The 26,408-nt window shown below is 41.2% G+C and overlaps 1 protein-coding gene across 2 annotated transcripts in view; it reads left to right on the top strand.

Moving 5' to 3' along the window:
- The first annotated feature begins 13,110 nt into the window (after positions 1–13,110).
- Positions 13,111–26,408, top strand: part of ATP1B4 (ATPase Na+/K+ transporting family member beta 4) — a 16,892-nt gene continuing 3,594 nt past the window's right edge. Inside the window, exons 1-6 of one of the 2 annotated variants that reach the window (XM_006917811.1) lie at positions 13,111–13,230; positions 17,316–17,568; positions 21,965–22,093; positions 22,355–22,459; positions 25,397–25,593; positions 26,261–26,317. In XM_006917811.1, the coding sequence (XP_006917873.1) occupies positions 13,168–13,230; positions 17,316–17,568; positions 21,965–22,093; positions 22,355–22,459; positions 25,397–25,593; positions 26,261–26,317 (804 nt within the window). In that variant the 5' untranslated portion in view covers positions 13,111–13,167. The remainder of the gene's footprint in view (positions 13,231–17,315; positions 17,569–21,964; positions 22,094–22,354; positions 22,460–25,396; positions 25,594–26,260; positions 26,318–26,408) is intronic. The other variant, XM_006917812.1, reaches the window with a different exon arrangement.

The raw sequence follows: 26,408 nt of genomic DNA on the forward strand, positions 1-26,408 counted from the left end.
CACACAGATTTATTTGCTTATGAACTCAATTGCTCTGAGCTCCAGCTCTGAGGGAGCTCTGAGGGAACAGCTCGAAAGGAGCCAGGGACATATGGGGAGGAATTGAATTGTCTAGCTTCAGGGCAAGAGCTGGATGGGCAGCGTTCTCTCAGAAAGAGTGATGGCAGAAGCCACTGTTCCTTTGTTGAGACCACCCCCAACCCAGTCTGAATCTCCATCACCTAGATAACACTGTTCATCCCATCCTGATGATTCCCTGAGATCCCAGAACGTCCAACTTGTGGGCCCAACCAAGCTGCTTTCAGGGGCTTTTCCATACAAGTGGCCTATCTTGGCTCCTGCTGTGGGCTTTCCTAACATCTTTCAAAGGTTCACAAATCCCAAACAATCAGCACCTGGCCTTGGGATGCCCCATAAATCTTACTAAGCATCCCCAAGCCCGGCACTAGCAGCAGCTGGCCTCGGTTTGCAGCTTAGACTCTTTCAAGCACCTCTAAGCCCAGCACAAGTAGCAATCATCTGCAGATCACTTTGTAGCTCATACCAGCTAGCCCTGGGAAGGGCACAGGCAGTGGCAGACCTTGGTCTACACCAGAGCCTCTTCCAAGAGGCCCCAGTCCAACACACCTAGTGGCCAGCTTCAGACCACACCAGAGCATTACTCAAATACGTCCACAAATGACATACCCAAAGGGCAGACTTGGCAGGTGCCAGAGCACTGCTAAATGGAATCCTGCTCCATAAGGTCAACCCCTGCCCAACAGCTCCTCCACTGTAGTTATGGTCAGTCTTCACAAGCAATTAGCCTGAAGGTCAATCCCTCCCATTGATGTGCAAACAGCAGTCTAGGCTCAACTACAACAGGAGGGCACACACAACACATGCAAGGAACACACCTGGGGAATCCAGCTCAGGTGACCAGGGAGACTGTGCCATTGGGCCCCACTGGACACTTACTAAACAATGCCATTCTATCAAGACCAGGAGACTTAGCAGCTCTACATAATTCATAGAAACATGGTGGCAGCCAAAGTGAGGACTCAAAGAAACACATCTCAAATGTAACAACAGAACGAAGCTCCAGAAAAAGAATTAAACAAAATGGAGACAAGCAATCTACCAGATACAGAGTTCAAAACACTGGTTATAAGGATCTCAGTAAGAACTTCAACAAAGAGATAGGAAACATAACAATGGAGATAGAAAACATAAAAAAGAACCAGTCTGAAATGAAGAACACAATAATTGAAATGAAGAATACATTAGAAGGAATCAACAATAGATTAGATGAAACAGAGGGCTGAATCAGCAATTTGGAAGATAAAGTAGCAGAAAACACCCAATCAAACAGCAAAAAGAAAAAAAAGAGTTTAAAAAATGAAGATCGTTTATGGAGCCTCTGGGACAGCATCAAACGTACCAACATTTGCATCATAGGGACACTAGAAGGAGGTGAGAGCAAGGAATTGAAAACCTATTTGAAGAAATAATGATGGAAAACTTCTCTAACCTGGAAAATGAAACAGACCTACAAGCCCAGGAAGTTCAGAGAGTCTCAAACAAGATGAACCCAAAGAGGCCCACACGTCAGAAATAAAATGCCAAATATTAAAGACAAAAAGAGAATCTGAAAAGCAGCAAGAGAAATGCAGTCGGTTACCTACAAGGGAGCTCCCATAAGACTGTCAGCTGATTTCTCAACAGAAATGTTGCAGGCCAGAAGCGAGTGGCATGAAATATTCATAGTGATGAAAAGCAAGGATCTACAACCAAGGTTACTCTACCCAGCAAAACTAGCATTTAAAATCAAAGGACAGATAAAGAGCTTCTGAGACAAGAAAAAGCTAAAGGAGTTCATCACCACCAAACCAATATTATAAGAAATACTAAACGGATTTCTTTAAGGAGAAGAAGAGATCAAATATATGAATAATAAAATGGCAATAACTATATATCTCTCAACAACTACTTTTTTTTACTTTTATTTTTATTTTTTATTAAGTTTATTGGGGTAACATTGGTTAACACTTATAACATTTTCAGGTGTACATTATAACTTGACATCTATATATTCTATTGTCTGTTTACTACCCCAAATCCAGTTTCCTTCAGCTACCATATATTTGATCCCCTTTGCCCACTTCACCCTCTCCCTACCTCCCTATATTTGACCTCCTTTATCTGTTTACCACCAGTCCATTGTCCATGTCCACAAGTCTCTATTTTCAACAATTATTTTAAATGTAAATGGATTAAATGCTCTAATCAAAAGACAGAGGGTGGCTGAATGGATAAGAAAACAAGGCCCTTGCATATGCTGCCTATTAGAGACTTAATTCAGATTGAAAGACACACAGAGACTGAAAGTAAAGGGATAGAAGAAGATATTTAATGAAAACGGAAATGAAAAAGAAAAAGCTGGAGTAACAATACTTAGACCAGACAAAATAAATTTGAAAATAAAGGTCATAACAAGAGACAAAGAAGGACCCAGTAATCCCACTTCTGGGTATTCATCTGAAGAAACCCAAAACACTGTTTCGAAGGGGCATGTGCATCTATATGTTCATTGCAGTATTATTTACAATAGCCAAGATATACGAGTGACCTCAGTGTCTATCAACAGATGAATGGATAAAGAAGAAGTGGTTCATATATACAATGGAATATTAGTAAGCCATAATAAGGATGAAATATTGCCATCTGTAACAACATGGATGGACCTGAAGGGTATTATCTTAAATGAAATAAGTCATACAGAGAAAGACAAATATCATATGATTTCATTTATATGTGGAATTAAAAGACAAAATAAATGAACAACGAAAACAGAAACAAACTCAGAAATACAGAGAACACTTTGATGGTTGCCAGATGGGAGGGAGATTGGAGGGATGGGTGAAGGGGGTAGGGATTAAGTAGTACAAATTGGTAGTTACAAAGTAGTCACAGGGATGTAAAGTATAGCATAGGGAATATAGTCAATAATATTATAATTATGTATGGTGTTGGATGGGTACTAGACTTATCGGGATAGTCATTTGTGAGTTATGTAAGTGTCTAATTATTATATTATACACCTGAAACTAATATAATATTGTATGTCAACTGTAATTGAAAAAACTTTTAAATTAAAAACAATATTGTAATAACTATGTATAGTGCCAAATGGGTACTAGACTTATTATGGTGATCATTTCATAAAGTATATAAATGTCTAATTACTATATTGCACAACTGAAATTAATATAACATTGTATGTCAACTATAATTAAAAAATACATTTACAAAAATCCCAGAACATTCATAATTTTAAAAAACAATAATTAATTAATTATTTTATGGTGACATTGGTTAACAAAATCCAATAAGTGTCAGCTGTACATTTTAACAGTAAGGAATATGTATGTTTACACTGTGTGTCATAAGTTTTGATAGTCACACTGGTGGGAAGTATCAGAACTGGGAATTGTATCCATGTTTGTTTGACTCTGGAGCCCACATTCTTTTCCTAGGATGGTGTTGCTTCCTGAGCTGTACTCTGGGGTAGTTGCTGCATCATATGATGTCATTTCTCCCTGCTCTTCCCCCATAACTTTTCACCAGACCTGACCATACTTCTCAAGTTGGATGATTTGGGTGTCCCATTAAGCAGAGAAGAGGTTTAAAATATTTGATTTTCTTTCCTTCTGTCTCCTATCTTAGTCTATCATCCTATCTTCTTAGTCATGTGATTTTCCCAGGGCTATGGCTCTTGCATAACCAGCTAGGTTTAGTTCTTTGGGGAGATACTTACCAACCTCTACATCAAAAGTCATCTAGGCTAATGGGATGTACAACAGTGAGATCCCAAGATCACATTTTCCATAAGTTTCTAACCCCTAAATTAGTTGTACAAAATGCATGCAGTAGAGCTTTCTAATCTCGGGAGTCCCAAGTATCCTTTTTGTTCATATAGGTCTTTTGCTGTCATTATCTATAAACTTTATCTTCAACAATGTTGGGATGTTAGACATACATTCTCTCTGTTCACTGAAGCTTGAGTAACAGCTGCTAGCATAGGGTTGGGGAGAGGAGAAATACAAGGCTGTGGAGGAAAGAGGCCATCCCCACTTATGTCTCCAGAGGACTGCTCTACCAGAAGGCTTGATGATTTGTCTAGCACTTTCACCAAGTGATTACATGCTATCATCACAACAACTCTTTGAGAAAACTGAGATCCAAAAAGTTTAAGTAACTAACTAGTCCAAGGTTATACTGCATTTAGAACAGATCTGGGGCTAGAATTCCTCTCCCTACCCTATATAATTAGTGAGTTCAGAGAACAGTGCCTTAGTTTCAAGGAGGTAGAGGAGTGGGAACTTTAAGATGAGAATTCTTCCTTTTAACAGCTTCTGGTTATCCTGGCCAGAAAACAGAATCTCAGGAGGGAAAGGGTAGGGCAAAGTCAATGCCAAGCCATGTCATGCTTCCAACCACAAAGGCAGAGTGGAAGGTTGACATAAAGACTGGTGTACATCAAAGAGCTGGGGACTGGGAGCCCCAAAGTCTGACTGGACCAGATTTTTCTTTCATCTCCCTGCATCCAAAGTCTACCATGTATAGGTATCTTTGGGCCTGAGATGGTAGAGCCCAGGTAGATGGCTGGTCCCCCTGGCCAACTGGCCCACTGGTAGAGTCTTGACCAATGAAACGACCTCCCCACAGCCTTCGGCTATCCCCTCCCTGACCCCCTCCAGCAGCTGTTGTTCTTGTCTGAACAGAGGATGATTGTCTCACTTCTTGACTTCTGGGCATGGGTTTACCAAACTGGGCTCTGCTTGGATTGGGGCCAGAGGTGGTGGGAAGAAAACAATTTAGGAAAGGACTACACAAGGTGGGGTTTTCCACAACACTGAACCAAGCAAGGAGGACTGAAGACAGGAAAGGAGGGCGGCATTTGGGACACAGGCATCTATAAGATAGGGAGGATCTCAAGAAAATGGGCTCAGGGTTTCCTTTCTTGACTTGTATGTCTGCTTTAAGAGGCAAGAGACAAGGAGATAATTAGCTTATTTCTGTCCTGCCAGCTCCTCAGACCAGTAGCAACAGCAGTTGCGACACTTTCTTTTTTAGTGCGGTCATTAGGAGTTCTCTAAGAACTTGGAACCTCATAACAGGAGCATTAATTTAATTCTTTTATCATAGAAAACAGAGGTCTACTTAGGATACCTCAAGAAAAGAAAGATTGTGATAAAGATAGCCTGTAAAACTACGAGATTCCAAAGCAGTTACTGTCATCAGTGTCATGTTCTCTTCTACTTGTATAATGTACCTGCTTCCTTCTGTAAGTTCGTTCTATTCTCCTCTTGCCACTGACTAGAAAATTCTCTCCATAGTCTACAGGAAGAATTCCACAAGGTCCTGGTGGGATTGCCTTAGCTTGTAACTATCAATCTCATTTGGCAGAGCTCTTTGTTCCTGGTTACCTCATCTGTCAACAAATATTGGGGCCCATTCCTGGTACAATCAAGGTCACCCCTATGCCACGACTATCTGGATTTGTTTTCCTGAGCAGGAGGAAGCAGAGTATTGTACATGGCAGATACCATGACTAACAGGTCTTGTACAGAGGACTTCCCTCTGAAGGTTTACATCAGCCTCGTTGACAATTCATGTATAAGAGATTCAGCTGAACAGGAGAGACAGGGCCAGTTGTCTATGTATGTGGAATAGGCAACTGTCTATGCCTATTCAAGGAGATAGAGGAGTGGGAACTTTAAGATTCCCAAGTCATGGTCCTCGAACCCCTGCATAGATTCATTTTAATAATTTTTAAACCTTCAAATTTCTGAGCCCTACTTCAGAACTATAGCATCAGAATTTTGGATTTAGGATCAGAGAATCTACATAGTTAACAATCTCCTCAAATAACTGTGCACACTAAAGTTGAGGACCTCTGCTCTATATTCTTCGAACTTCACTTGAATTGTTGCTTTCTGGAAAGTTTTTTTCCTGCTATCTCTGCTTGTAAAATCCTGCTCCATCCCTGGAGGCTAAGCTCAGATATAGCTGCCTTCATGAAGCTTTCATGTCTCTTTAACGCCAACTATCTCCAGTTGCTCTAGTATAGGGGATATTAGATAAGAGCTGGGGAGTGTTGGGGGATATAAAAAGGCACATCTGAGATGGAGTTGTAGGAAAGGATTTGTGTTTTATCCTCAACTTTTTATTTGGAAAAATTTGAAAGTAAACTATGATGAATACCAGCATACCCTTTTACCTAAAAACTGTTAACATTTTAGATTTCCACACATGCTCTCTCTTTCCATAACACAAATACAAACATATGTAATAAAAATATCTGTTTATTTGTATGTATTTGGCTACAACATTTGAAATTAAATTGCAGGTATCACATCACTTTGCACCTAAATACTTCAGCATGTATGTCTTAAGAACAAGAGCATTCACTCATTCTCTTGTATAATACCATTATCACAGCCATGAAATGTAACATTGATAGAATAATATTATCCAATATCAATTCCACATCTAAATTTTTCAAATTATCTCCAAAACATCTTAACTGTTTATGCTGATACAGGATTCAATCAAGAATCATGGATTTCATTTGGTTGTCTTTTCTTTTTAGTCTCTTAATCTAGGTTCTAGAACAGCACTTTTTCTTAGTGATACTGATATTTTTTGAAGAGTTCAGGTAAGTTGTTTTGTTTACAATCTGGATTTGTTTGATTGTTTCTACATGATTAGATTTATATTAAGCATCTTTGGCAAGACTTCTTCAGAAGAAATATTGTTTACTTCCCACTGCATCTCATCAGGAGGTCCACATGCCATCTCCCTGTTATTAGTGGTGCTAAATTTGGTCATTTATTTAAGGTGATGTCTTCTAGAACTCTTCATTGTGAAAATACATTTTTTTCTTTGAAATTAATAAGTAATCTGTGGAGTAATCAGGAATATACATATTTAACAAACTCTTATGGTTTACATTATATGATACAAATGACGGTCCTCAAAGGCCTTATCTACCTCCAGAATACTGACTCATCCCAGCCTTAGCATGTCTACCTTTAGCATTCACCTCTCACTCCACCTCCAAATACCCACACCCTCTTGCCTGGCCCCAAATTCCCAGCATTAGAGACATTAGTAGGCCAAATGGGGTCACTGCCTCCAACCTTAGGGGGCTTACTCCCTTTACCATTCAGGTCATTGGCCTTGTGATGAAGAGCCCTTGAAAAAGAACAAGGTATTTTTGTTTGTCTGGTTTGTTTGTTTATATTATTATCAATGATAATTATTATTGAGTGAACTAAGCAAACACTTTACATAAATTATATCGTTTGATCCTTATTCCAATCCAAGTGGGAAAATTGAGACTCAGAGAAGTGATGTAACTTCCCTCAAGGTTACACAGCTATTAAGAATGGGAACTGGATTCAAATCCAGTTCCAGTTGTAGAGCTTATGCTTTTAAAACACTATACTATATTCTTTAATGAGCAATATTCCCACCCAGCTTCAGAATCCTCTAGCCATTTTCTTCCGAAATGTTCTAGCTCCACAGCGTTCCTGAGAGTGAGAAAGCAGGGGCACTGGAATTATTCTCTTTCAAGGTGTGGTCTTATAGCAAATGACTAACTGAGCAGAGTTATTGATGGAGAGATCCTAAGCTCTTGCTTATGAATTTAATTTTGATTTAACAGGTAGCTGAGGGCCACTGTGATTTCTGGCTAGTGCTTGCTGAATCCAGAGTGGATTCAGGTTGGATTAATATAACCGTCCTTTGTGGGGAAAAGGCTGCTGCTTGATATTAGACAGCTTTGCAGGGGTTGGTGGAAAAGAACAATTTTGCCTAACAGCCCCTTCTGTGCTTGACACACTTGATTGACTGTCATTCAGTTTACTGCTCTCTGTCCAACCTGTCATTAAACTAAAATGCCACCACTTAGATCTATCTAGTTCAAGAAAGCCTCTCACCCCCACCCTACACCCTTCATTCCCAATAAACAGGAAAAAAAAAAAAACGCGTTGTGTAAAGATGTTCCAAATTTGTGTAGTCTACAGTTTTCTCTAGTCTACCAATTCTCTCATGAGAATGTCAGTCAAATGCTGTAGTAAAAATTTTAAAAACCTCACAAAACCCAAGACTTTCTCTGGCTAGCAACGGTCATTTGTAATTTGGCAGGAGGCAGGGGTTTATTGTACAACTTATCTTTAGTTTCAAGTTGCCCATTTCTTAGTGACAGAGGCATCAAGAAAATATCTGCACCTGTTGCAAAGCTTCATCTATGCCAGGAGATAGACACAGACAAACATATATAGAGTATCACCCCAATTTTGGCATATGTGCTGTCGGAGTAAACACGTGTACATATAAAGTATCATCTAAATTTAGCATATGTCCTGATAAATGAAACAGCATTGTATATAGACACAGAGGATTTCAAAGTTGGAAAAGTTCTAAAAGGTCATCTAGTAAAGCCTTCCATCCTAGTCCTCACTTCCTGGCCATGCATGCTTAGAACATCTCTATACTGAAATACCAAACTTTGGGCAGCTCCAGTGGCAAGGAGCTGGTTTCTGTAAATAGCTTTTTTTTTTTTTTTTTAAACAAATGCCTTTTATAAAATAAGGTGAAGTCTGTCCTCCTGGCACCTTCTAGCCTTTGGGGGCTACTTCCTTCCTCTGGAGTCACTCAGAACAAGGGATTTCCTTTTCCACCTGGGCCATACCCCTTACCTCTAGAGGGACTGAAACTTCTAGCACCACAGTTCCCATCCAGTACTCTCTCTGCAATGACTCTTCTCCCTCTCCAACTGCTCCCTTTTGATGGCATATGTCTCCAAGATTCATTCTCCCAGGGGGTACTGCCCCGCCTGTATTCCTCTGGTCCTCCCAGTTGATCTAGCAAGCACAGGCTTCTGGAAGGCTGGGCCTCCTGCAGTGCCATCACTCTGCTTGCCAAAAGCCATTTGATGCAGCAGATAAGAAAGCAGTTAGAGAGATACATTGGGTTTCTGAGAGGCACCAGTCTAGTGAAGGCAGAAATAGGCTCTAACTTAATAATCTGCTCATTACACACAGTAAGAGACACCCTAACTTATTCAAAGACACCATGGGTGGTGCAGAGGATGAATAAGCATGATTCACTGCCACTCTGGTACTTGGGGCATGAAGAATAATAAAACCCAAAGAACTGTAGCTGCCTGAGTAGTAAATTAGGAGATCCAGGGCTCTGCTAGACTCTAGACATTAAGGTTACCATGGCAATAAAGAGCCCTAGCATTCAGCAGCTATTACAGAGGAGGCATCTAATAGGCTAGTCTATGTCACAGTCAAAGCTCAAGAGGCTAGCAAAGAAGACCAATTAGCATATCCATTCATTAGGGGCCTCTGCACACTTCTTCTCTTAATTCCAATTAGTTGTTTGTTTGAACCAACATCTCTTGCCTGCATTATACTCATTAATGCCTTTTAGCCTCTGGAAATAGGCTTGAATCTCCACAAGGATCTCATAATTTCCTAAACCTTCATTTTCCCCCTGGGAGTCTGGGCTTATACAGTCACAAGCCCATGGTCCTCAGTCCCTCGAAATGAAAGCTTCTCTCACTGTACAACTGTACTCCACAGATGGAAACTGTTCAGGAATGTGATATGCCAAGGGTTCTTCCTGGAACCCAGTGAACTAGGGATCTGGGGCCATTATCTGGACCATTTAGGTCAAGGAAACCCTCTGGCCTTAGCCAGTGAGCCTGCTGGCCACGCCTGCTGGCCACTACTCAGAGGCTGGTAGTTCAGGAGGGGGAACTTTGGGCACTAGGGACCATACTGGCATCATCAAAGTTGGGCAGTAGCTGATTCAGCTTGGAGGATTGCCCTTTAAGATCCAGCCCAAACCCCACTTAGTCCAGGAAGTCTTCCTTGATCTTTGCAGTCCCAGATAAGTTTCCCCTCCTGCATGCACTTCAAAGATGACACCCTATGCTGGGCAGCTTTCACAGGCAGCCTCAGGCCCCAGGCAAGCCTAGAGTTTCCTCACCCATGACTTCAGAGTCCACAAGGTCACGAATGCTAGAAGGGTCTGGGGTCCTAGAGAGCACTCACCATGCCTGGGTGATTCCAATTGCAACTCTGATGCTGACTCTTGGGTGACTCTTAAGCTCCACTGCACATGACCTCTCAGAGACTCCCTGAAGATTAAGCAAATCCCTAGGTAGGTAAAGTATAAAACAGCTCTTTGATGGTTCTGGGACAAATGCCCCCTCCCACCCCTCACAATTATTTAAAGAACAGATGCCATAAACTAGTTCACCTCATGGTAGAGGCAAAACTTCTCTGAAGAGTGCTATCATCTCTTCTTCCTTTTGGAAACAGGAGGATCTAGTCCATAAGATTGTTTCTGTTCCCCATCAGCAACCATGTGCTTTTACTGGAGTAGGCAACCAGGAAAAGGGGCTTATAGAATCAGCTGCTAACACTTGTGCTCAAGGACTGGGCATATAGTTTTAGAGACTTGAAAAATTTGTCTTTTAATCTACTGTCATATTCAAAGCCTCTCTTTTCTCCCTCCCCTCTTGCTTCTGTAGCCACTACTTTATTTGCAGCCCCACTGGCCACTTCTGGCTCCAGTCTGCTGCTTTGTTAAGCAAATTGCCTTTATTTCAAAATCGATAGGAATGGCTCCTCCTTTAGCTAGAGTTTTTTGAGTGTGGACTCATACAGATTTCTGTCTTTGAGATCCTATGAGATTTTGTCATTTTACCCCAACCAACAACTGGCATTCCAGAAGGCAGCCTGGGCTATAGTCAAAATATAATCAAAATATATTAAGTATATAGCAAATGACCCAGAATGCTAGGGAATAAGAGATTCTGCAGAATGGAATATTTTGTTACCCAAGGTCACATTAAACCGAGTCCTCTTTTGTCCTCCCACTCTTGGTTATTTTTCTGATTTTATTGAGATTATAATTGACATATAATTGCATAAGTTTAAGGTGTATAATGTGATTTGGTACATTTAGATACAGCATAATGTCAGTTAACACTACATCATGTCACATAATTACCATTTATATTTTATGGTGAGAACACGTAAGATTTACTCTTTTAACAACTTTCAAGTACATAATACAGTATTGTTAACTATAATCTCCATGCTGTACATTAGATCCCCAGAATTTATTCTTGTCACAACTGGAAATTTGCACGCTTTGACCATCTTCTCAGTTCCCATCTTCACCATTTTTAAATGTAAAGTTAATTGACATTAAGTAGATTCAAATTGTTGTGTAAACATCATCATCATCTATCTCCAAAATGATTTCAATCTTCTCAAACTGAAATTCTGTACCCAAACAGTAACTGTTTAGTATTCCCTCACTCCCAGCCTCTGGTAACCACCATTCTACTCTCTGTTTCTATGAGTTTGTCTGTTTAGAATTATACATACATATAAGTGAGATTATACAGTATTTGTCTTTCTCTTTCTGATTTCTTTCACTTAGCATAATGCCCTAAAGCTCCATCCATGTTGTCACTAATGGCAGGATTTTCTTCTTTCTCGTGGCTGAATAATATTCCATTATCTTTATCCATTCATCTGTTGACAGACACTTAGGTTGTTTCCATATCTTGACTATTGTGAATAGCACTGCCCCCACTCTTGGTTTTTTGAATCTTGCTAACATAATTGTTCTCTTTTCTGCCATAGTGAGGCAAGACCAGTTAACCTGGCCCTTGTTTGATTTTTGAAGCTTCCAAGGGCTTCAGGATTCTCATACTTAACATCAGGAAACACACAAAAGGCTTGAGTGCAGAAAGTGTAAGAGGTAGAGTTCAATGTCTACAGAGACCAGGTTATCCCTTGGAATATATCTTGCTTTTATTAAAATCCAAAAAGAGGAATGAGTTTCTTTTTTTGTCAGTGGTGTCTTCTTTTAAAATCAGGGTATGGGAGGAGATTCTGCCAAGGAAAAGTCCTAATGAGTAACAATCTAGTAAATGGAGTCTTTATTTTAAATTAACCACTATTGGAGCTATCTGCATCAAAATAGCCTAGATTTGGAATTATGAATAAATCTATCTAAGCTGTTGTGCTGGTTTTCTTGGTTATGAATATGCCCAGAATCTCAGTATCTGCAATATTCTCAGCACCAGGGGGTAATGGGGAGGTGATTTGTGAAAGAAGGATTACAAACTCTACCCAGGCTTCAGTGGGGTAAACCAAACAGGCCAAAAATGCTGTACAATGCTCTTGGCTGTTTCTACTAATTTTTCTTTTGTTGGATCTCCCATTGGCTTCAGGAGTTATATATGTCTGGGAAACTGACACTGCAAAGTTCTGGCTTGTTCCCTGCCCTAATGCTAAGCGATAAATATAGATCTCAAGCACTACAGAAATTTGGCCAGGATTCCAAGGGGTGTGTGTGTGAGGGGCAGTGACTGATGGGGCCATTCTGACATGTGAGCTAAAAAAAGGCTTCTTTATGCCCAAGACCTTCTTTAGGGTGGGGAGGGATAAAGCAAAAGCCTGGCCTCTAAAATCAGGACTCATAATCCACATTTTCAGGAGCCCCTAGATTGACACAAATAAGGAAAATTATAGGTAGCTTGGTGTGTAAGGGGTGGTGGGGGTAAGGAAAGCAAAGGGAATCTTTTCTTACACCCTAGATCCTTTTGCATGAGATCAGCCTTATGAAAAAAGAAAGTTATTCTTGGCTACCTCCCCTCACTCTCAGCTCCCACCCACGCCCTACCCCCTGCACACACTGATATTCAACTCTCAATTGAGAAGAACACTACCTAAGATTTCCATTGGGCCCATAGTATCTCAGGCACTAGAGAAGGGCAGGGAGTGAGAGTAGACATGAATTGGGGGTGGGGGAGGGGTGAGTCACTTATTCTCGTGACCCAGAATATCTCCCTCTCCCTGTAATGATGAGCTTGCCTTTCCATAGGGCTTTCCTTTGATTCAGGGAAGGGGCCAACCAATGGGAGAGGGGCATGTTAGATTATTTTGGGGAAGGGCTCATGCCAGGAGGGTTCACTTTTACTAGGTGCCCAGTGGCCAGAGCAACCAGTGTCTCCTGTACCAGCTGAAGCTCCAGAACTCCTGTCCGCTTACCCGCCTCTGCTGCTTCTTTGTCCACTGAACAGCCATGAGAAGGCAGCTCCGGTCCAGAAGGGCTCTGGCCTCTCCTTATGGTTATCGCTACAGACTTGTGAGTCCCAGGGAAAAGAATACTTTGCTGCCTTTTTTTCAGTGGGGTAGATTGGGGGTTGGATAGGTATTGGCTTGTGGCTGCTTCTCTTTGGGATGGGAAGGAACAGTGAAATTTAAGGAAGCCCATAATTTCAAAAATGAGCAGTGACTCCCAGTACCTCAATTGTACCTTAAATTTCTGGGTTGCAGGAAGAAACCCCTCTTCCTATGGAACAAAGACAGGGGAAGGGGAAGATTCTAGAGGATGAGAGGCTTTCTAAAATTTTTTTCTTGGGAGTCTAGAATTTGAACAGGCCTTTTAGAGACTGGGAGTAAAAGTTTAATTCTGATAGCAGGAAATTTATCCAAGAGAGAAAGGAAGGGGAAGAGGAAACAAAAGGCACTGCCTACCCAGCTGTCTCAGTCCCTTTGGGTGGTACCTTCTTAGGAACCCAGCTGCTCCTTTTCTAAAGCAGAAATTCCAAACTATAGCTAAAATCATAGAATCCTAGGTAGAAGCTGGGAGTAATCCTAGACATCATCTCTCCAGAACTCCTCATTATGTAAAGGAGGCAGCTAGGGCTCAGAGCACAGGAGTGACTTGTAAGTAAGTGGAAGAACCAAAGTGAGAATGCAAGTTTTCTTACTTCTAATCTTGTGCTCTTTCCATTATATTTGCATTATGCAACTCCCTAACCCTCTGACCCTCTACCAACCATTGCTATCCTGCCTGCCACCACACCCTGCCCAACACACACACACACACACACACACACACACACACACACACACCACTTTGCTGTCTCCATTTATCTCCAGGGTACATTACAAATTTCTTTGACCCCAAAATTTCTTTGCATTTACTTTGCTATAATTCATTAATATATACCACACATAGTACTTTTCTGAAGGGAGGTATATTACAAAATCTCCCTCTAAAAGGATTGTGATCTGAGCCTCAGGAGGAAACAAAGCTTAATCCATTTTTCTTTGGGAATGGCCACTTATATAACCAGGGAGTTAAGTGAAGACTGTCAACAACCAGTGGAGGAAAACACAAATTCTTCTAACTTCATATCTACCTACAGAGGGCTTCCCTTAACTTTCCAGCCACAATTTGTAGAATCTTTCTTTTGACATCTTCAAAGTCCCTTGCAGCTCTTAGAGGAGTCACAACCTGTAGGGCATATATAACTATTTCTTGCTTGGCTTCTTTTCTATGTAATGTTGCTAAAGTATTGTATATAATTTCAATGATTTGTCAACTGATTTGGATTTTCAGTGCATCAGGGGATCTTGTACTAGGGAACACATGATCAAATTTAAAAGGAAATTATTGATAGAGTGAAAAATTATGTGCTAACTTCTCTTTTAAAATTAACCAACTGTCCTCATCAGTGCCTTTATTCTCTCTCACTGTCTCTCTCACCGTGGCTCTCACTTTCTGCCTCTGAGAAGAGACCACACTCTGTGGAGTGTTATCCCTTCTCTAATAAACTTTCCTTTTGACTCCAAAAACATAAAAATAAAAAATAAAATAAAATAAAATAACTGTTCAAATGTTTATAGGGTATAACTCAATTCAGGGCATAAATTTATCTTTTAAGACATACTGTTTATATATTTGTTTATATGTTTATATATTTAGAGTGCTCAAAATGGAGCCACCTTCTGCCCTTCAGACTCTTCTCTGTTAGGGCAACATGATGGCCCCAGCATACACCTACTTCTATATCCTAGTACACTCTCACTATCACATGAGGGCAGTGCCACTTTAGGAAACTAACAAAAAACAAACCCTCTCATTCCTAAAGAATTTCCTACAAGATTCTGTTAAATAGTTAGTTGCACAAAAGTGTCTCTCCTGTACACTGTGAGGTTCTCCTCTTTCTAGAAGCAGGGGAGAGGAAAAAGATACTTGAGGTTCCTGATGATCAGGCATTGTGAGGGCTGTGGGGGAATTAGCTCCAAGAAGGTTAATTCTTCCCAGGAGAGTAAAGCTTTAATGATAAACCATCTTTAATGAGATTAGCATGAGAGCTCATATCTACAAATGAGATCAGGCTGAGGCCAAAACCAGCTGCTTTCTCTGTGGAACAGAGGTGGAGTGCAAGCATATAGGCAACAAGGAGAGAAAAGGAAGTTGTTCAGAAAATATAAAGGGAATATAAATTACTCCACAATGAAACATTACACTTCAAATTATCTGAGATTCTCAGTTGCAATAGATTCTCTGGGGGCCATGATGAGTACCCACTGCAGTCCACATGACTGCTGAGGTTAGGGCAACAAGCTCTGTGACAGCATTTCTCCAAAGTCAGGCAGTTATCATTGACATTTGTTGAATACCCACTGGTTACTTAACTGTGGGTTCCGCACTGTGGTGGGCTATCAAGGAGTTAAAAAATATGGACCCTGCTCTCTGAGTGTTCAGAATGTAGTTTGGGAAGACAAATGTGTACATATGTTCATATCCAAGAGAAAGAAATTTAAGAACATTTATTAATCCATTCGATATTGAGTGGTGGGTTTATTTTCCTAAGCCTTACACTGTGAGTCCATGTCAGAGTCAGAAATCCTTGATTATAAGCACCTACAATCTCTTGGGAACACAGAATCTAACATTTTGTTGTACTCCATAAATCTGCTAAACCACCTCCAGGCACTTGTGTTCAATGTGATAAAAGGGAAGTATCATTGTCCAAGATATCGAGAGACATAGGTACTAGGACTATCATAGGTTCAGCTCTCTCATAAACTTGCTGTGTGGCTTTGGTTAGATTCTGTCTCCTCACTGGGCCTCAGATGGACAAGTGAATCTTCAAGGTCCCTGTCAGTTCTGATATGGTGTGTGATATAAAGCCATACATTTTAACAAATTAGACAGCAATTCAAGACTGCTTATGATCAAGAGCTAGATAGCACTGGGCAGACTGAATGTTGATAGTAGAGCCTTATCATTCTATATCACTTTTACTGATTCTGAACAATCTAATTTTCTGAGCCTTCTCCCTACTAATGGCAATTTTTTAAGCTGAGTGTCCTCTAAATGGCCTTCAATGAATCAGGCAGGGAGGGAGCAGCATGGAACCCCTGGTCTCTATCATTTCACACATCCAACCCCAACAGGTGCACAGGCCCCGCCACTCTTCAGATTTGGACAGCAAAGAGGAGGGAGGGTGGCTTCATTTTCTGCTGCTGCAGCGAGCCTTAGCAGACCCACAAAGAGCAAAGATCCAACTCTCTAGCTTGTGGCTGGGAGGCATTTGAAATACCACTTGGTGAAGTCTGGGTTTTTCTTTTTTTGTTTAATTTTCTTAGAATCACTCAGAGAAGATTACAGTTTCAGACCTCAAGTAATGGCTACAATCAGACAATCAAGAAATATGTGCTGAGCACTTACTACGTGTCCAGATTTTTGCCTAGAATATGGGGTTTGGCAGGGTGGAGGCTAAGGAAATATCAATTGGGGTCCTAGCTCTCAAGTGGTCTGTTCGACCAGCTTAAGGCAGAAAGAGCTTCCAGAACAGGTAACAGTCAGAGAAGCAGCAAATAACCCCCTATCTTTTGTTACTGTTGGGAAGGCAGTCTAAATTTTGAGGAGGGGTATAGCAGTTGGCCTCTCTGCCTGCTGTCTATCCCAGGCTGTTTTTAGCCACAACTTGGGATGGTAAAGTGGAGCAGCTAAAAGTGTACAGGGTGTAAGGATGAAGCTGGTTTAGACTGAGAATTTCCCAGCACAGACACAGGTGTATAAAACTACTCCATCCTCCAGCTCTGAGCTCAGCTCTGCCCTGACAAGCCAGACAAAGTGAAGAGAAAGGCCAAGGACCCAGGAAAGAGTAGTGACAGGAGCAGTCCTTGGGGAAGAGCCATAATGCCTGAAGCTGAGAACAAAATTTGCATCTCTATGGAAAAGGATATTAGGTCAAAATAGGTCATAGAATGACTATTTCCTTCAAAAGAAAGGAAAGAAAATCTGTCTCTTGTAACAATGGGTATGTTTATGGGAAAGTAGAAATTTGAAGCATCTCCAAATATTGAGTTGTTTTCCATTTATATGTGGCTGGTAGAATGTGCTATTGTGTTTTGTCACTGTTCCAGGATGATCAAGATGAAGTGAACCAGAACTACTTAGCAGATGAAGAGGAAGAAGCAGAAGAAGAGGCTCAGGTGATGGCGGTACCTGATTTGGAGGAGGAAGAAGAAGAGCGGAAAGAAGAGGAGGAAAAGGAGGAGGAAGAGGGTCAGGGTCAGCCAACAGGCAACACCTGGTGGCAGAAATTGCAGATCATGAATGAATACCTGTGGGATCCGGAGAAAAGGATGTCTCTGGCCCGAACAGGTCAGAGTTGGAGTAAGTCCCAGTTGTCCCAATACTCCAGTCAGATGTCCTTTCCTTTAGGCTTGGTGTCCAGGACTCCTTTACCATACATTGGGTGGGCTTGTCTGCAAACTCCCCTTAGATATCATGTAAAAGGACCAACACCTCAGGAAATGCCTGAGCTATGGGTAGATCCCATCAGAACAAACTCCAAATGGTGAACAAACTTGATTGTGTAGCTGAAATCCGCTGGGTTCAAAATCATTTGCAATGCAGAGAGACAGCAAGAATGACATGGGATAGCACAGAAAATTTTCTAAGTCCCAGACCTGTCACTTTCTATCTCTGTGGCCTTGGGCTCATCATTTACCCTCTCTGAGCCTCTGTATCTTCACCTGCCAAATGAGAGAAACAAATCCCTGCCTTGCCTCTCTCACAGGATCAGCCGGAGGCTCCAATAAGATGTTAAAATTGTAAAGTTGAAGGTAGTATGTAGAAGACTATTTCTAGGAAAGGAGACCCAGGTCCCTGCTAACCTGATGAAGGGTTTATAAAGCCTCGTCATTTCACCTAGGAATGTCAGAGAAGGAGAGTCAGGAGGCCTGCCCCTGGCCCCAGCTTGTGGGTGCTTTGTGCTCCCATGGTGTACGCAGGGAAATTAGGTTTAAAGGGATAATTTCCAGCGATTAAGGCTGAACCCCGATATTGCTTGATCAATGGCAGAATCACATTCCTTATCATTTCCTCTTTGTACCACATGCTGCCACCACTTTTACTTTACAACTTCCCCAGCACTCCTCTCCCAGGGTCTTACTCACCTCTTGAACTACTAGTGCTGAGCCTTCTCCTCAGGAAATTTTGCCTGTGGTCAAATTCACACTTGCCGCATTCTCTGCACAGCCCAGAAAAAGAGCAGCTGGTAGTTTGGAACTCAGTTAATGTGCAGGAGAAGAAAAACATACAGGATGCCATGGGTGAAATAAGAGTTCCCCAGTGCCGAGGGTCTAGGTTGCTGAAATTGATTGTTATGCCCTCTAGAGTCCCCTTTGGCTGAGAATTCTCTCCCTCATTGTTTGTTTCTAATTCAGCTCAGAGTGCAACAGCCAGCCCTTATTCCTGAAATTAGGAATAGCAAGCAGGTGTGGGGCTCTGAACAATGTCTACCTCCCTTCACCCCTCCTCAGTTCTCAGTCCCACCCATGCCCATCCTTTGAACTCTCAGCTAGAACAAATGTACCGTTCAAGGAACGTTCCAATATTCTGGAAGCTACGGACAAATACTGGACACTCACTGGGGCTCCACAGGGGGCACAGCTGTTTCTCCGTTGCCTAAAGATGACTGGAAAAATGAGCCTTGTGAAATGCAAGTGTAATTCTGAAAGAGGGTGCCCTACACTAACCTTTAAACAGCCAAGCATTGGAACTTCACCAGATGAGCTGATCCAAATTGCTCCCATGGAGAACAATCCATAGGCCAATAAGCATATGCCTTGTTGCCCTCTTGCTTAAGAACCAGGTGCCTATTTGAACCTAGACGGCAACCTGCCTATTATTATATTTGTGCATTTCCTTTGGTAGCTGGGCAACCTCTATTCGTAGGAACTATATGTTATTTTATTGGATACTGACAAGAACCATATGAGGTAGTAATATTATTATCCCCATTTTACAGATGCAGAAACTGAGGCTTAGAGAGGGTAAGTAACTTGTCTAAAGTCATATAGTTAATAAGCGGCAGCACTGGGAGTCAAACCCAGGTTGGATGAACACTGGAGTTCATTCTCTTGCCACAACACCACACTGTCTTCATGAACTATAGCAATTAGCAAGGCCCTGAAGGGTAGGGCCTCAGGAACTGATGGGGTGTTTTGATTGAAGGAATGAAGAGTTGGGATCTAGTCTATCCAAGATATCCAGGTCTACCCAAGTTTGGGTGGGGCATTCAGGAGAGAACCCTGGATTACCCACAGGAGTGGTTAAGCACAACTTGGACATCCAGAGCACAAACAGTTGGAGGGGTCAGTGGGTTCAGATGGGTATGGTGCTTGGATTTACCTTAGGGTATGTGGCTGAGACAGTTAGCCTATCATAGACTCCCAGGGCACAGCCTCCTGGGTAAGGCTGAGGGGACTCATTGCTAATGCCATTCTCCCATCTACAGCTTCCTGGCCACATGTCCTGGGCAAGAAGAAAGATATCTCCAAGGGAAGTTACCTGTATTCTATTGCTTTCCTTTCATGCAAGAAACATGGTTCCTTGCATCTCCAAGGATGGAGATGAAGGGAAAGGAATGGAGGAGGTGGCACAGGGTACATCTCATTAGGACAGTAGGCAGTAGCCAAATATTACAGGCACACAGGTGCTACTGTTTCTTCTCCAGGGACTTCAGCTGAATCAGTGTGTTCATGTTCCAGTTCTGCTTTAGTTTATCTTATAAAACACAGAGGTTCCAATCCAGTTACTAAGGATTTTCTTCTCCCTTTCTCCAATCATTTTTTGGTTAATTTTATTTGGTTCATGGTTCAATTTAAAAGTTAATATTTGGATTCAGTTTTGGGTACAGCAAAGTTATGTGGTTTGTTCTAGTTTCTGGTTGATGATTCAGTTCAAATCTGCAGTTCCAACATCATGTCACCGTTGTGAGTGGAGCCAGATATTGTTGAATGAGATAGCCCCAAGGAGGACTTGAAAAGAGCTTCTCAGCAACAATTTTGTTCTCATTCACCTCACTCTGTGCTGCCTAATCCTGGGGCAAACCTAATCCTAATACAGCCCACAGAGGAGGAATTCACACAACTATGCTTCTGGTCTTACAGCAACAATAATATTAATACTAACAACAAAGACTGCCATTTATAGAGCACTTGGTATCTGTCAAGCTCTGTGTTATGCTATTCATTTTTTTCATAATTTTAGGAATATTTTATTTTTATTACTCTTATTTTGTGATTAGCATGTATTTATATGTATGTGTTAGTTTTTAATTCTACCTTTATCAAACAGTTATGCTGCTATGCTATTTGTATGCATTATTCAAGCACTATTATTGTCCTTATTTTACAGATGAGGAAATTGAGGTCTAAAGAGGTGAACAGCATGTCTAAGATTAAACAGCTAGGAAATGGTAAGGTCAGGATAGGATGCAAGGAAAGATGGAATTTCAGGTACCGTAGTCTCTCCTTATCCACAGGGGATATATTCCAAGATCCCTCACGGATATGCCTGAACCCTATATATACTATGTTTTTTAATACATATACATATTTATGATAAAGTTCAATATATAAATTAAGCACAGTAAGAGATTAACAATAACTAATAATAAAATAGTACAATTATAATAATATACTGTGATAAAAGTTATGTGAACATGGCATTATTAAAATGAGGGTTACATAAGCACAAGCACTGCGACATCTTGACAGCCGATCTGATAACTAAGACAGCTACTAAGTGACTAATGAGCACACGGCATATACAGCATGGATACTCTGGACAAAGGGATGATTCATGCTTTGGGCAGGACAGAGTGGGTCAGTGTGAGATTTCATTATGTTGTTACTCAGAACAGTGTACAATTTAAAACTTACAAATTGTTTAGTTTGAGAATTTTCTATTTAATATTTTTGGACCGTGGTTGACCGCGGGTAACTGAAACTACAGAAAGCAAAACCATGGATAAGAGGGCACTACTGTACTGTTACAGATATAGAGAAGGATATGAGGTAAGTGCTAAACTTATTCCCATTTACCTGCGAGGAATCTGGGGTGCAGAGAGGTTCTGTAACTTGTCCAAGCTCACAGGTAGTGCTCACAGGTAGCAAGTGTCAATAATTAAGTACTGTTTCCTCCTCCCCTCCCTGTCCTGTGTTAGTGTTCTTTTTGAAAAGCAGAGCCACTTTTGCTAAAGATGAATAAGATTTGAAATAAATAGGGTCCATGTAAATTAATCAAAAGTTTGAATTATAGTCTTTGTGAAAAAGAAGTGCTGTTTTCATCCCTTGCAAATACATATAATCACTAGAATCAAGCTGCTAGGACTCTTCAGGGCACCAGCTTTAGTAAATAGCAAAGAATGATTTGTGCTTAGGATATCAACTGTTGCCCAGAGGACTCTCAAGCAATTTGTCCTCTGTGGTACTTTAAAATCCACTCCCCTGTAATCTTGTTCATGGTCACCATTTGCTCAGCAGGCCCTTCCTGCTGTAAGGGTAGGAGACGCTGTAAAGGTAAACTGCAATCAGACCTCTGACACAATTCTCACCAATTCCAAATTGATGAAATCTGAATGAGCAAGGATATACTGAATCTTGGGAATTAAAAAAAAAAAAAGCTAATTCATGTGTTTGAATTGGTTCTGGTTCATGAGTTCAAGTGAGGAGGTAGAGCTTGTCAGCAAGCACTGACCACTCTCATCTCTGTTCTGCAGGCCTGATCTTAGTCATTTACTTCTTCTTCTATGCCTCCTTGGCTGCTGCGATCACCCTCTGCATGTACATGCTATTTCTGACCATCGGTCCTTACATGCCAACCTTCACTGAGAGGGTGAAGCCTCCTGGTGAGTGCCCAAATGCCCTGTGTTGTCAGAACTTGCTGGACAGAAATCTGCTTGCACAGCATGTTCAGCCCCAATTAACTTTGGCTCTTCCTGGTAATGACTTAGGGATTCAATTATTAAGAGTAAAAGTAAAATGGTACTTGGCAAATTATGGTCCTTTTCATTTTGATTGCCTGGGGGGAAATGGTTTCATGGGAATCAATACCAAAAAAATTATCCCAAGAATGGGTTAATATATCCAAGACCTGTTTTCATTGCCAGGAGTTATGATCAGACCCTTCGCCCATAGCCTTAACTTCAACTTCAACATTTCTGAACCTGACACTTGGCAGCATTATGTGATTAGCCTAAATGGCTTTCTCCAGGGTAAGTAAGTTCTTATCAATAGTGGAAATCTCTCTGGAAAGGTGATGGGTGGGAATTCAAATTCCAAAATTCGCCTGGCACAGAAATCTCACTCCTACTAACCCCAGCCCATCCTGTTCTTTCCTTACCTTGCATACCCCTCAGCACCTGTAGATACAATCAAAACTGCAATATGGTTGTATATCGCATCGAAAGCATATAAACCAACTCTCCAGCAATATGATAAGTCCATTGGGGCAGAAAAGTTGTCTTTTCTTCTTGAACATCCTACAGCACCTAGTTATATCCTGGGCATGCTCAGGTGGCTCAATAATTATCAATTATAAAAAAAATTCTGGGAGGAGGTAGTGGTGAGAAAAGAAGAGTATTCTCCAGAACTGGAAAATTCCTGTTTCCTATACTTTCTCAAAGTAATAGAATTCATTTGTGGAGATGGGCCATCTTGAAGTAAGAGAGAAAAGGTCTTTAACAGCATTCCAGAAGGGAGTTAGAAGGAGAATCTCTGGGTGGCAGACACTCCAATATTTTGATCAGAAGTGTTTTCAAGATGCTTATCTCTATAATGTCATCATATATATTTTCAGGAACAAATGAATGACTTTTTGAGAAGCTCTTCCAAAGGGTGAAAACTGAGGTAGCAGCTTGGTTAGGGTTAAATATAGAGAACACAGCCTCTGTATTTGTCCAGCTATCAAAGAGGAACTCCAGTGGGTTTACACTACTGATCTATGATTTGCGGAAAAAAGCCAGTTAGACTAATTTGGTTGGTCTGGCCTGGCCAAAGTGTGTGTGTGTGTGTGTGTGTGTGTGTGTGTGTTGGGGGTAGTTGGGTGTGACCAGTAGAATGTGCACTGAATTAAGAGGAAAACAATTTCTTATGTGGCAGGAAGTATTATTTAAATGCATAAATTTTGTCATTTAACTTTAACCCTGCATAGCAGAATCTAAGGCTCAGAAAGGGGAAATGATGGGATCAAAGTTTCCCAGCAGCTGAACCAGTGTTTAAACCCACATCCATGTTTTTGACACTCTTGCTACTCAAAGAGTGATCCAGGGACCAGCTACATCAGCATCTCTTGGGAGTTTGTTAGAAAGACAGACTCTCAGGCTCCACCCCAGACCTGTTGAATAAGGATCTGCATTTTAACAAGATCCACAAGTGAATTTTTATGCCCTTTAAAGCTTGAGAAGTGCTGCTTCTCATAATTCTTTGCTGTTGCCATATAGCCAGGAGTTAGAAGCTCAACTTTGGATCAGTAATGGTTGGTGTTATTTTGGGTAAGTCTAAGCTTCAAATTCCTCGCCTGTAAAATGAGGGGAACTAGATCTTTCTAAGTCCAAGTAGTTCCATTTTTGTCCTCCCATATGTCTTGGATAGCAGAGCCAGCACAATATCTTCTTTACTTTCAAAATACTTGTGAGCTATTGCAAATGTACTGCCAGAATCTCTGATGAGGAAATCCCTCTGAGAAGCTAGTAGATGGAGAAATACCAATTCTGACCTGATGACAGAGGTGGGGAACATTAGAAAAAGCACTGAGTTTTTCATTCCTAAGCATAGATAATATTCCCTGTTTAAAAGGAACACATCTCTGAAATAGACATCCCAGAGTATCAATTTCATTCTCATGAAGACTGGGCTTTTGCCAAAAAGGTCATACCCACGTCACATTATTTTTAATAGAACCACCCACCTCAAGAGAAACAATGAGCACATGATTAGCTTCTATTTAGAAAGTTATTATTTGAACATACTTCTTGTTCCAAAAAAAAAAATGATTTAAACAAAACCTGGGATTGAATATAGCTTTGAGGAATAAAAAAAGGCTTAGCCATAACTGGAATAGATTTAAAATTCTCAGTTGCTTTCTGATAATATCAAACTCAGGTCACAAACATGTCTAGACGAGGATCCAGCAGTACATTGAAGTTTTGCCTCTGGTAGATCATAGGTACACAATCTCCTTGGAAAAACTGAGCTACTTGGAACATGAATGCATGGGGGCTGGATCTAACAGGACTACCTGACTCTATCATTTAGAACCATATTAGAAATAATCCAGTAATTTCCAAAGCCTAGATCTATGGCATCTATAGTCCAAAGAGTCAGCTCACAGATAGCCCCTTTCAGCTCATTCCCTGGACATATGTTACATTTCATCCAATGTAAAGGGACAATTATATCTGAGTTCTTCAGGTCTTAGTAAACAAGATCTCACTCCCTTACTCTCTCAGTGGAGATGCTATGGTTGTCATTGGTTTCTGTCTTTCAACCTAAGCTTCTATTTTGCAGTATTAACTTAAAGAATATAAAGAATGAGAAGCTGGTTTATTTCCTTCTCTTCTTTTTCCTCCTCTTCCTCCCCATCTTCTTCCTCCCCCTTCCTCCTGTCCCACAACACACACTTCTCACTCTCTTGCATAAGGTGTCTCTCATTGACCTCAAAGGGAGATATTTCCTAGGCTGATTTAACCCAGGATCTCTGCCTCCTTATATATGCCATACCTTGACATAATTCAGTCCCTCCCCAAATCTGCCTACTTTGTGCCTATTCCTCTCCCAGAAACAGAAGAGGCAGCCCATCACATTTACAATTTACCGTATCTGAAAAGAGATAATGAAAAGTAGAGGTTGTAAAGTGACCAACATATAACCCAGAGATGGATATCCAGAAGTTCTGAGGGAACAAGAAGCAAGGGGGCAGGCAATCAAAGTGGGCCAAGCAGACTAACCCGGAGGGCTTCTTCGAGGCATGTTAATGACGAAGGGGCTTAGGCACCTGATGCTATGTCCCAGGGCCTAGCACAGATTGAGTGGGCTTTCTGAGGAGGACACATGAGTTGAAAAAGGAAACTAGGGAGGACTACTGCTGAAAACATGGCCCTCCTCTATAGCACCCATCTAACATGACCCTTTGCTACCTATGTACACTTTAGGTTATAATGACAGTCTTCAAGAGGAAATGAATGTAGATTGTCCCCCGGGGCAGTACTTCATTCAAGATGGCAATGAAGATGAGGACAAGAAGGCCTGCCAATTTAAGCGCTCCTTCCTGAAGAACTGCTCTGGCCTGGAGGATTCTACTTTTGGCTACTCTACTGGACAGCCCTGCATCCTTCTAAAGATGAACAGGGTATATTGGCCCTTGACACTCTGGCAATGATAAGTGGATGAGCTGGGTAGGAGGGCTCTGGACACTTCATTTCTCTTGGGCTCTGTCTTCACACATTGCAAGTTTGGCCATTTTTACTGACAGCATCAGTAATATAAACAACTGGACAAATGATCAAACAATAGTTATTTTTCTCCTTAAGCACTTCCTACACCATTCTTCTCCCACACCTTCAAATCTGCCCTTTGATGCTTTCTGTCAGGAAAGAGATCCTGAGCTGTTTGTAACAGGGGATTGACTTAGGGGTGAGTTGGGGGACAATCTCATATCACAAGAAATGCATTTTCCTTTTCTCTTGCCATGCCTTGGGTATGGGAGATCCTTACCAGGCACACACCTCTTGAAACCAGAAAATTCTTTCTTTTTACATTTGAGGTTATCTTGGGGCAGTTACCACTATATGATTACCAAGCACAAATACAAGGAGTAAGCTGAGCTGCATAGCTCTGAAGATATTTTGCATTTCCTGCTTTTCGTAACATTTCTGAGAGGGCAAAATAGATTAAGTTTATGCCTAAGGAAGGGATGACTCAAGGGGATTTATAAAAGCCCCATTTTTACTGTCGAATCTGTCTTGTTTTTTGTTTTGTTTTATTAAAGAAAAACAATGCTGGTTTTCTTTTGATAGATTGTAGGCTTTCGTCCTGAGCTTGGAGATCCTGTGAAGGTTTCCTGCAAAGTTCAGGTAAAGTGCCTCTTTGAGTTGTTAGCATTGGTAGTATATCTATTTCATGCAAAAAAGTGGTTCATCCCTTCCAAAGGCTTTACTGTCGATG

The sequence above is a fragment of the Pteropus alecto genome, unplaced genomic scaffold, assembly GCF_000325575.1.
Source record: "Pteropus alecto unplaced genomic scaffold, ASM32557v1 scaffold167, whole genome shotgun sequence".
Taxonomy (NCBI): domain Eukaryota; kingdom Metazoa; phylum Chordata; class Mammalia; order Chiroptera; family Pteropodidae; genus Pteropus; species Pteropus alecto.